This window comes from Drechmeria coniospora, chromosome 01 (genome assembly GCF_001625195.1).
Source record: "Drechmeria coniospora strain ARSEF 6962 chromosome 01, whole genome shotgun sequence".
Taxonomy (NCBI): Eukaryota; Fungi; Ascomycota; class Sordariomycetes; order Hypocreales; family Ophiocordycipitaceae; genus Drechmeria; species Drechmeria coniospora.
The window spans coordinates 7,734,536-7,746,137 of NC_054389.1; the positions used below are offsets into that span (position 1 = coordinate 7,734,536).

The 11,602-nt window shown below is 59.7% G+C and overlaps 3 protein-coding genes across 3 annotated transcripts; 2 read left to right on the plus strand and 1 right to left on the minus strand.

Moving 5' to 3' along the window:
- Nucleotides 1-2,980: 2,980 nt before the first annotated feature.
- Nucleotides 2,981-4,590, plus strand: DCS_02025 (uncharacterized protein; the record flags this gene model as incomplete). The annotated part of the gene is made up of 6 exons (XM_040799355.1): nucleotides 2,981-3,361; nucleotides 3,423-3,497; nucleotides 3,555-3,637; nucleotides 3,696-3,941; nucleotides 3,974-4,103; nucleotides 4,309-4,590. 6 exons carry the CDS (start codon nucleotides 2,981-2,983, stop codon nucleotides 4,588-4,590), a joined length of 1,197 nt encoding a protein of 398 aa, XP_040660238.1.
- Nucleotides 4,591-4,771: 181 nt separating this feature from the next.
- DCS_02026 (uncharacterized protein) lies at nucleotides 4,772-6,409 on the plus strand (the record flags this gene model as incomplete). The annotated part of the gene is made up of 2 exons (XM_040799356.1): nucleotides 4,772-5,352; nucleotides 5,512-6,409. The coding sequence occupies 2 exons, from the start codon at nucleotides 4,772-4,774 to the stop codon at nucleotides 6,407-6,409; spliced, it is 1,479 nt and encodes a 492-aa protein (XP_040660239.1).
- A 2,935-nt stretch (nucleotides 6,410-9,344) lies between these two features.
- On the minus strand, nucleotides 9,345-11,120 carry DCS_02027 (uncharacterized protein; the record flags this gene model as incomplete). Its single annotated transcript, XM_040799357.1, has 1 exon — nucleotides 9,345-11,120. One exon carries the CDS (start codon nucleotides 11,118-11,120, stop codon nucleotides 9,345-9,347), a length of 1,776 nt encoding a protein of 591 aa, XP_040660240.1.
- Between the last annotated feature and the right edge of the window lie 482 nt (nucleotides 11,121-11,602).

Here is an 11,602-nt window from a genome sequence, read left to right on the forward strand (position 1 = left end):
TGCTCGCACGGAGCACTGCAGGCCGCGTACGTACTGTAGTTGTACGAAGTACCTGCATGCGCTGTTGTGCAGTGTGCTTGTACGGAGTAATCAGTACAGTAATTACCTGATACCTACTAAGTAAGTAATCACTCCCTGCGGCGGAGCACCTAGGTGAACATGTACAGCTGCGGTACATGTACTTGCGCGTTGCGCTCTGAAGAGTACATGCAAGCACGGCACTGCACTGAGAGATGACAGCCAGCAGGACGACTCCGTCCGACACGACTTGAGAAGGATGCGCCGAGCCGATCCATGCGCATGCTCCGGGACTCGTATTCCATCGGCCCAGCCTTGGTGATATGGGGTGGAGACGGGCAGTGAAATTCATGCAAGAAATCCTTGCGCAAGCAGTTGTGCTGTGAGTAGGTTGGTGATTACGGAGTGCTGTTGTGTTGACAGCTGCAACGAGTGCAAGTACTTACGCCGACACATTACTGCCCCCAACATGTAAAAGGTTAGTGCACCGGTTAAATTGATGTACTTAGTCTGGGCTCCGGTCTATCATAGCCTCTGAGGCTGCATATAGACTAATAAATCTGAATACACACACACACATGTACTGGACTTGTACAGCTACTGCACTTGCATCGGGTTGTGCGGAGTGCTGTAAGTAATTAATTACTTACTACCTATTGTATACCTAGTAGGTACCTGTAGTACTTACTTGTACAGAGCACAGCACATGTGCAGTACAGTACGTACTTACACTCCTCCGTACTTGCAAGTACCATGGACAACCAAAAGTGCTGTGCGGATACATGACCGCAAAACACATATTCACCCAAGTAAATACCAGCAAGCAATACGCAAACAAGTTCTCCGTGATATGTACCGTCATACATGTATACTTACGTACGGAGCACTGGGTACTAGGAATCCGGTGCAGAGTGCGCAAGGATGGTTCTCGTCCTGCGTGCCGCATCATCACGCGTCCCGTCGCCCCTTGACCCGGCATATTGTCGAGGTCGCCCGTGTGCGTCGTCCTCGCAGCGCTCGTCACGTCAAGTCATGGCTGGCCGGTAGCCTTGTTGCCGCTGCGGATGCCGTCCAGCAGGCGGCCTTGGATGCGTCGCCGGCGGCCGCACGCTGGGTGCTTGGGCGCCACAACGCGTACCCATCCCGACGTGACGACTGTGCGTCCAAAGGATGAAGGCCACATCGGCGCCGCCGTGGCACCAAAAAATATGCCTTGTCCGCGTGTGTATTCTCCCGCGACGGCGAAAATATCTGTCCATGTTTCGCGTTCTGTCCTGCCACTGGTGCCGAGTGCATTGTTCGTACATGTTCGTGGCAAGTAGCCGTCCCGCCGACGGTGCACCTTGGGTACTGTAGGTGTGCTGTAGGTGTGCCCGAGTGCTGTGCAATGCAGGAACCTAGGTAGGTACCTAGTACCTAGTACTGAAGGTCTGCCGAGTGCTGTGTAATGCAAGCACCTAGTACTGTAGGTGGACCGTAGCTGTGCCCGAGTGCTGTATAATGCAAGCACCTAGTACTGTAGGTGTACTGTAGGTGTGCCCGAGTGCTGCATAATGCAAGCACCTAGTAATACTGTAGGTGTTACTGTAGCTGTGCCCTAGTGCTGTATAATGCAAGCAGTACTGTAAGTAGGTGTGCTGTAGCTGTGCCCGAGTGCTGTATAATGCAAGCAGGTACTGTAGGTGCTACCTATAAGAATACTAACAAGGCAAGTTGCTTACCAGGTAGTTGTACGTTCTACGGAGCATGAATACAGCAATGGTTGGTGCTGTACTCCGTAGCTGACGTGCTGTAATTACTAGCACTTACAGTAGGGTGGCAAAAATGTCGATTAGGTTTGTACGAGAAGCGCCGCCAAAGCTGAATCTTCAATTTTGTCGAGTCACTGTACAGGTACTGCCTTTGCTCGTACGTGCAGGTGCCTGCGTGCTCTGCGCTGGAGCGCTGTGCCGGTGCAACGCCTGGTTTAGGTACCTCGAGTGTACCCCGAATGTACTTGCTGTGCCGCTGCAACTGCCGTGCCCTACATGCAGGGTACGCGTGCGGTACCTGCGGGTACGAGTGCTCGCTCCGCCCCGTGTTGTGCTGCGGCCGCTGGGAAATTCCGTTCCGCCCGCAGCCTTGAGGTGAGGCCGCTTCTGCGAGCCTCCGATGCCAGACCCTCGCCGCCTCGTTGCAAACCCGTCACCGTCACCTTTTCGACGACACGCAACCCACCCGCCGTTCCGCGCAGCGTCGTCATCGCCTTTACCCTCCTCGGCAGCGTCCAGCCCGTCCTCGACGTCGTTTGGCCGCTTTGCCCTTCCGTGCGGCCGCCTCGTCGCCGCCTCTAGATGCGTCGACGCCGCTGAGTCGTCCGCTCGCCTCTCCTTCAGCCCGCCCTTCCTCGCCCGTGCCCGCCTCGTCCGCACAGAGGACCTCGGTCCTCGTCCGCTCGCCTCTCCTTCAGCCCGCCCTTCCTCGCCCGTGCCCGTGTCGTCCGCAGAAAGGACCTCGGTCCTCGTCCGCCAAGCTGGATCAACCCGTCCGCCCAGACCCTGCTCCGCCGCACGCTCACGACGCCGCCCGCGTCGACGGCATGGCCTCGGAGCTGCCGCGTCAGCGGCGCGACCCGTTCCCGTCGCACCCGCTCGACGGTCCGCTGCCGCCGCCGCCGCCGGCCTCTGGGGACGGCCGCCACGACGACTCGCTCGGCGCCGTCAAAGAGTTCCCCCAGGTGCCCTCGAGCGGTGGCTTCGACTACCCGCGGAGCCCGTCGCCCGACGCTCACGCTCACGGCGGCGCCGCCGACGCCGCCTACGGCTCGCCCCTCTCGAGCGAGCCCTCCATCTCGCCGCCCGCGAGCCGCCTGTCCGACCCTTCGACGCCCCCGCCGAGCCGGTACGACGACGACGCCGCCGACGCCGACGACGCCGAGGCCGCCGCCGCCGCCGGCAGGAACCACGTCGTCATCAAGGTCGGCATGGTCGGCGACGCCCAGATCGGCAAGACGTCGCTCATGGTCAAGTACGTCGAGGGCAGCTGGGACGAGGACTACATCCAGACGCTCGGCGTCAACTTCATGGAAAAGACAATCTCCATCCGCAACACCGAAATCACCTTTTCCATCTGGGATCTCGGCGGCCAGCGCGAGTTTGTCAACATGCTGCCCCTCGTCTGCAACGACGCCGTCGCCATCCTCTTCATGTTCGACCTCACGAGGAAGAGCACGCTCAACAGCATCAAGGAGTGGTACCGCCAAGGCCGGGGCTTCAACAAGACGGCCATCCCGCTCCTCGTCGGCACAAAGTACGACCACTTTGTCAACTTTCCCCTCCAGGACCAGGAGGAGATCTCGAATCAGGTCAGACCCTGTCGACCCCCCGGCCCCACGGGAATGCCGCCGCGCTGACCCGACGACGCAGGCCATACGCTTCGCCAAGGCCATGAGGGCCTCGCTCATCTTTTCGAGCACGAGCCACAGCATCAACGTGCAAAAGGTAGGTTGGCCGGCCCACCGGCCCCGCCGCGGGGACGCTAACCGGCCCGTCCGCTAGATCTTCAAGATTGTCCTGTCGAAAGCCTTCGATCTCAAGTGCACCATCCCGGAGATCGAAAACGTCGGCGAGCCCCTCTTGCTGTACCAAGCCGTCTGACGTGCCCCCCTCTCGCGTCCGACGTGCCGACGCTTGCTCGAGCTTCGTCGGCCGCATCTCGAGTCGAGCCTCTCGCGTGGCCTCGACACCATCCGTCGCCTTGGCCGGCCGCGCCCGAGACGAAACCCGCCCACGCCGGCCGAGCGGCCTGTCCTCGTCGACGGCCGACGGCAACGGCCATGCGTCCGCCTCGTCCCGCCGCCGACCTCTGGATGCTCATTTCTTGCGTGACCTTCGACCGCGACCACCTTGCCCGTTCCTGTTCCTGCTCCCCCCGCCGGCCGCGCCGTATGCACCGGGCCCCCCTCCCGACCATGGAGGAGGCGGGCGCACGATGTCCGCCTCCTGCGGCGAAAGCAACGCCGCCTTGTTGACCTGGGCGACGCGTCGCCGCCGGCTGCGCGGGGCGAGCGGCCGACCTCGCCGAGCGGGCGGAACCCGACGATGGCGGTGTGCGTTTGGGCTGGCCCAAAGGCGGGAAACGATTTCGTCTGTTAGCATGCGTCGCGCTCGTGCCCTGCGTTAGTCTTTGAGAGTTCGTTTCCAAGAATGGCACCTCTGTTGCGAGATGCACCGCCGCACCGTCACTGCACCATCTGAGCCATGTTTTCCCGAGTGTTTCTCGATTCGATCCGTCGGCCACCACCGACGCCAGACTCGCGTGGGAACCGCGCCCATGTCGAGCATCGAGCGGCATGTCGAGGGACGAGCACGACCGACCGACCGACCCAAGGGGGCCGCCGTCTCTCCAAGCTGCGAGTGTTCATCGTCATCCGCAAAGGTCCGCGTGTTCATCGAAGCGGGCTTCGTCGTGACCGTCTGGTTCCCCCATCCACGCAGCGGCAAGAAATCGGCATCGCAGCTTGTTCATGGTGCGGGCAAGGAAATGAGCTTCCGTCCATCGCAGGTGAAGCCCATGGCCGAACCCGTCACGTAACAACGGACTTGGGCCCTTCCTGAATGATGAGGCATCAGCCCAAGGAGGCGAACCCCGTGACTGAAGCCGTCACGTAACGACGGGCTTGGACCCTTCCTGAAAAATGAGGCATCAACCGAAGGAAGCGAATCCCGTGACCGAAGCCGTCACGTAACGACGGACTTGGAACCCTTCCTGAAAAATGTGGCATCGACCCAAGGCGAAATCCCCTCTCCCAAACTCGCCGGCCAACGAGGCATTTGGACCTCTTCCCGCCAAGCTGAATCATGACACCTCAACAACGGCTGATTCGCCAGCCATGCTTGCTGTGCCGAATCGCACCCTTCCCGGGACTCGGCTCGTGCGTAGCCATCACCTAACCTCTCTCGCTCGTGGAAACGTCACGGCATGCTCTCCGGCCAGCACCGGAGCGGAAAGCCGTAGGGTGAGCACGAGCAACGCCAGCCGAGCCGACATTCGACGGAAAGTCTCACGAGTACCCGCGCCAGGCCTGCCGCCGCCGATGCAATGCTCCATCAATCCTCGTCATCGCTTCCGTCCACCATCACGGGCGGGCTGCCAAGCCCCTTGTCCTCCCAGTGCCGGGCCGCGAAGTCACCAAACCCGCCTCCAACGATTGATGGTCTACGGCAGCGCTGCATCTCCCCACGTCGAGCAGCACGACCGTTTTGTCGGGGTTGATGACAAAGTTGTACCGACTGCCGTCCCCGCGAATCATTCCCGGCCGGCCAAGACTCTTCGCGCAGCGGTGCGGACGTTCCGGTAATCTATTCCAGCATGGCGGACCTCTGCCGTGGCATCGCCGCGCGGCAGCAAGAGCGAAAGGCTTTGGACAGTTTGAATCGTTGCTGGACACCTCGGAGGGGGCAAGCCGTTGCTCCGTTCGAACCGTCACGGACACGCTGCTGCGATTCCTGCCAGCAAGAGACGTTGGTCTTTGGAGATCCACGAGTATGCAATCATCGGCAACTTGTCAAACGACCAGCACTTCGTACGGTGTGCAAAGTCTTGCGACACGTTGGACGCCCGACCTTTCTCGGATGCCGCATTCCGTTTCACCCCAGAAAACACCATGAGGAAATGTACTTGCACGTCGTGTCGGGAGGAGCCTGCCGTTGAGGTTGCCGATGACGCCAACATCGCCATGCCTCCTCTCTTCGCCCAAGGCAGCGAGCTGCAGGCCTTGGACGATGGCCAGAAGCAACCGATGGCGGAGGTGAAAATGGATGAAACGACCGCCCTCGCATGCATCCTGCTCGAGTACGGAGTACATGTACGTGCAATCGCATTGAAGCCGCGAGTGACGGAAGCTTCGTCGCGTCGGCCGAACAAGGGACACAAGTATTCGGCCGCAGCCATTTCTCCGCATGGTTCGGCGGAACCTCCAGGCGTTCATGCACCCGAGCCTACAGGCGCTGAGGCACTTGAACTTACAGGTGCTCAGTCACCCGAACCTACAGGCGCTCAGGCACCCGAACCTACAGGCGCTCAGGCATCCGAACCTACAGGCGCTCAGGCACCAGAACCAACAAGTACAGGCGCTCAGGAACCCGAGCCTACAGGCGCGCAGGTACCCGAGAATATAGGCCCAGGTACCCGGTCCTACAGGCGTACAGGCACCCTTGCGGGAGGCAGGAGGGCATTGTTGGAAGCCATCACTGCAGGAATAAACGCCTACCTCAGCCGCGTGGTGCTCGCCGCCAGCACCGATCGACAGCATTCCCATCTTCCCCCTTGGCCCTCCTATTGCGGTGCAGGCGGCTGCCTGTTTTCCAGCACGGCACATGCAAGACGAACAAGTGCAGCGTGCCCGCATTGAACGGCATGGACGTGGATGCGTACGGACCAACTTTTCTGCGTCGCCGTGCCGTGATGGTAGAGCCGGCTATTGCGGAACATGGCTACAGCGGGCATGTTGGTATACACCACCAGTATAATTAATACTTGCCACCACCGCAAAACGGCGGCACCAGCCTTCGTGGCCAGAGCATCAGCAGGGAAGCAGGCAGCAAGCAGACGCATGAACCCCAAGCAACTCATCGACGGACGCATCAACCATCATCAGTCGTTTCCGCAATGACCTTGTTTGACGTGCCTGCTGGGCCTCCGTGCCGTTGGCCGCACTGAACGGATGCGACCTGTTCCTTGCGTGCCCTCCTTCTCTAGCCGCGCGCTACCCTCGAACCAAGGATCCTCCGCTCGGCCTACCACGACAACCTTTCTGCCACCCGCTCGTCACACCTTGCTCCGTCGATGTTGACCGCAGCTGCGATGATCACCACCGGCATGCATGGCCCTTGGTCAGCCCTAGTCTCGATTTACGGAGTCGTCGCACCATTCAGCCTTGAGACATCTGATCTCCAGTCGGTCAACCGCCTCGCTGCGTGAAGGGTCGCGTTGGGAACGCGCACACACACCAACGGCAGATTGAACGCCAGTCGGTTCCAAACGACGCAGCATGGTCGCAGCAACGGTGGCTTGGCCTCAAGACTACGGAGAAGGGTTGAGTTTATGTATAAGAATGGGCAGCGAGAACCTTTCACAGTCGACACCGACAGTCACGCTATCGGGATCGCCAGCCATCGCAGATGTTCGACCCAATCTCGGAAACAAACATCATCGCCGAATAGAAATTACGCCGTCATCTGTCCATTTCCACGATACAATCCCTTTGGCCCAATCCACCCAGGTAAGAGCCCATCTGCAAATCCAGCGTGGGGAGCTGTTGCCAACCGAAAACGTAGCATGCAGCTTCGGAGACCCGTCGCATACAATTGTGAATGCATCGTGTGGACATGGCTCAGCCGCGAGGCATGCAATATCGACCCCATCGGGGGGAACGTTGGGATAATCTCTGACAACTACTGCCCAAGTCACATGGGATTTCCCGACGCTCCTCACAAGTACTTCACCGAGGTGCCGGATGTTGAGGGGTAATGGTTGCTAGTTTCCAGGGTGGCAACCTGCCATGTGCAACCGACAGGTTGGTGATGAGCGATGAGTGCGCTTCGCGCAACCGAATGGATGCAACGATTCATCGTTTCATGAGCCAAGTGCCATTGAAAGCGTTCCCGAGTTGGAGATGCGGGAAACTCTTGCAGTTGGTAAATACACCAACTACGCATCGCCGGGAGTCATGAATGGGTCATGCATATTACGCGGACGCAGTGGCATGGGGCGACATGCAGCCATTGGCAGCTGCTCACAAGCATGGCCATTTCCATTTCCTTGGACTCGACTGTAGAATTTCGTCTTGATTTTTTGTCCCTTTCTTGACTGCTTGCGCTTCCGTTTCGCAGTGACTCATCCCTCATCTCGTGCGGATAAAGTCAGGTCCCTTGATCGGAGCACGCCCACAATCACTCGCCGCCCGGAGCCGTCGAGCCTCAGCACAGCCATTAAAGCGACCTATGCAGCCGTTGGGAGTATATCATTCGTCGTCGACGGTAGACGGACAAATCGCGACGGGATGCCTCGAGCACTACCTGGCTGCCCTTGCGACTGATTCCATCTTCCACTTCCCCTGTCACGAGATGGAGATGCAGGCAAGCTGTGGTGGCCATGAATCTCCAACATGCATCTTCGGGAATCCGCCCCTGGGATCTCAGCACTGCTCTGCGTCGTGGAAAGATGGTGGCCGCGCGAGACACAAGACACGAGCTAGGCCATCTGGTTCGTGTTGCCGAATGCCATCTCTCATACTGGCTTGGGACCGACCGAAGCACGGGAAGCAGCTTGCGCTACCGTCGAGGAGAGGCCTTGGCATATTTTGAAAGGGCCAATGGAGATGCCAGCCAGAGTGCATCCTTGTCCTCCATGACGCACTTGAAGCAGCATCGAGCGGCTGAGAACAAAAAGGCGCCACAGACTGCGCACCTTGGTTGATTCAGAGACTTGTAGAGACGGCCTAGGGTGAGTTGTGATGCGATGCCCGTTCGGATGGTTTGATGAAGACAGTAGGCCGTGCTTGGAGATGTGACTGTACTCCAAACTACCCTCGACGACTTGCCGGGCGCGTCTGTTGATTTGCCTCGGCTGAAAGCAGGACCAGACATCCAAGTGACGACAAATCTATTCCAGGAACCCGGCGGGGATGCGATCTAGAGGCCCAAGGCGCGAGGCGGTTCGTGGAGTACTGCGTCATCATCATTGGGCCTGGATCGTAAGACAGCAGGTGCATAGTCGCTGCGCGAATATGCGACGGCACGGATGACATCGTTCTTCCGGTGCGACTCGAAGATGAGACCACGTTTGCCGTATGAAGGGGTACCCCGTGAGGGCGCTGCCGAATTGGACATTGCCGGCATAGAATCTGTCCTCGCCGAGACAAGACATCATGACGGTGGCTCAATAACGGCGACGGAATTTCGTCCTTTGCGCAGCCAATAAATAGGGTTCTGTCCTGCCCTCACTCGATCCATCACCTGTCTTCGCCTCGAAGAATGCGGTCATCCCACGACGGTGACCCCAGCTGAGCCAAACTTGCACCATCACCGACATGTAGTCGGAGACCAAAGTCCGCAGAGGTTGGACGCCGGGTCGAGCCGCACGAGGACTGTCAAGTGCACGGTATGCCTTCCATCTCCGGCACCATGAATCGGCCGTCAATCTGTCCGTAATAGCAATGCGTAGAACCTGCGAATAGATGATGGGTGATGATGATATCCTCCCATAGTTACAAGTGACCGCTGAATATACAGAAGAGAGGCGTGGGCTGAAATGTCGCGCTTTGAAAGACAAAATCGCTTTGAGCCCTAGACCTTGGGCAACTTCCTTGGCGGCGGCATGCCCTCGCCGCCGTCGAGCGACGATGCCGTTGCCTGTCCTCTGGCTTCTGCCGGTTCCGCCCCGGCGGGCTTCCTTTCGCTCTCTCCGTCGCCGTCCTTGGTTTCGACCGCGTTGGATCTCTTCCGTTTCACCAGCATGGATAGGTTATTAACATGGCCAGTCGCTGGAGCAGCATCTCCATTCCTCGTCGAGACCGAAGGCTCTAGCTGGCCCGTTACTTCGATGCCCCAGCGACTGCGCATGCCGGCCTCGGCCACCCAGCGCTTGGTGCTTCCCGTCGCTTTGTCGAGAGTGGCAAAGTCCAAATGTAGGAGCAACTCGACGATACGCTTATAGTCGCCTTCCGATACGATGCGCTCGCCGCGGCCCTCGACGGGCCAGTAGTAGTACTTGCTGCACGTGGGGCGATCGGCGAGGTAGTTTCGCAGCTCCGTCTTGATGCGCGGCAGGCGAGGATGAATGGGGCCGCGCAGCTTCTTATTCTTCTTCTTCTTCTTCTTCTTCTTCTCCCTAGTCGTCCTCCCCTTTGCCCCGCTCTTCGTCGTCTCGTCTGCGATGTTGTTGTTGGACTCTGTTGTGCCATTCTCGTCCGCTTTGGACCGTGACGACTGCTCATTCCCGACATCGGACTTGGAGGGGAAGAGTCTCTTTGGTGTGGTTTTCTGCACCGGCCCGGGGGCGAGCCGCTGCTTCTTGGGCGTCTCGAACGCTACGCCGCTGGAGGAGGGCTCCATGCCAGGCTTGGACACGTTTCGGCGATCACTCGTGTTCTCGTCATCGAACACGAGCCAGATGAAGCCCGTCATCCTGCCGCTCGAACACTCCTGGCGAAAGGCCATCATCTCCCAAAACAAGTCCATCGATTGGACGCTCTTCCAGCTTCCCGTCGTCTTCATCGCACTTGACCCATGGGCCTCCTCGTCGAGCTCGTCACGGAAGCGGCTCTTGGGGTCGTCGGGGAATCGAGGGATCAGGCATCGAGGGGGGACCCAGTCGAATTCGCGGGCGTAGTGGGAGATGCGCTCGAGCGGGTGACCCGTCTCCCACGGCGAGGCGAGCGAGGTCGAGCGGGGGATGAGGGCGCGCGTCTCGTGGCCGTCGAGGCCAGGGACGACGAGGTAGCCCTTGGCCGACGTCCAGGGGCGCGACGAAGCGGCCCAAGGCGACGAGATGAGCGGATCGAGGACGCGGACCCACCACTTGACGAGCCCGCGGTCGTCGAGGACATGCTTGCCGGCGTTCTCGACGCTGCCGGGGAACAGGTACTGGCCCTGGGCCCTGGCGAAGAGGCTCACTATGAACTGAACATTCCTTCGCCGTCGCGTCTCGACGAGGTGCGCCACGAAGGCGCCGCAGACCTGCCGTATCGGACTCGCCGTTCCCGCGGGGAGCTGGAGGAGGTGGAGGAAGCCGGTCGAGTCGGCCTTGGAGACGAAGAGCGTCGTCGAGTGGGACGTGGTGAAGAGGAAGATTTCGATGGCAAGGACGAGAACTTGCTTCTCCGGCCGCTGGGGCACGTCGACGGAGACGGCGAGGAAATGCTTCTCGCAGAACGTCCGGTCGGGGCGCTCCTCGGGCGGCGGCGAGAAGAGGGCGTCGGTCCTGAAGGGAGGAGTCGAGAGGTGATGGAGGCGAAAGCGGCGATCCTTGGGGAGGATGGCGGCCAATCTGTCACGGAGCTCGGCGCCGCGGGTGGCAGCCGGGACGAAGGCACCGTCATCGTCGGGTGTCGACCTCGCCATCTTGCTCGGCTCGTCGAACAGGACGAAGAACAAAAGGCAGGTGGTGAGCCGGCTTGTTGAGAAGACGACGCAAGCATGCCGACATGGAGGGTGTCGGAAGGGCGGAGGGAGACAGTGTGGGTCCCAACCGACACAGTACGGTCCAGACCCCAGTCAACACTGTTCATCTCCACGACGATGCGCATGGCTTGCGTCATTCCTTTGCGGCAAGACTTGGACAGTGACCCGATTGTGACGAAAGGATGCCCTGAACCGAGGTCACATCCGGCCAGTCTTCTCTACCAGCCTTTCTCGTTGGGCAAATGGACCGTCGATTCGAGCTTCATTTCGCAGCAAAACATCGGCCAGGCACCTGGCCAGTCTTCTCTACCAGCCTTTCTCGTTGGGCAAATGGACCGTCGATTCGAGCTTCATTTCGCAGCTAAACCTCGGCCAGGCGCCCGGCCAGTCTTCTCAACCTGCCTTTCTCATTGGGCAAATTG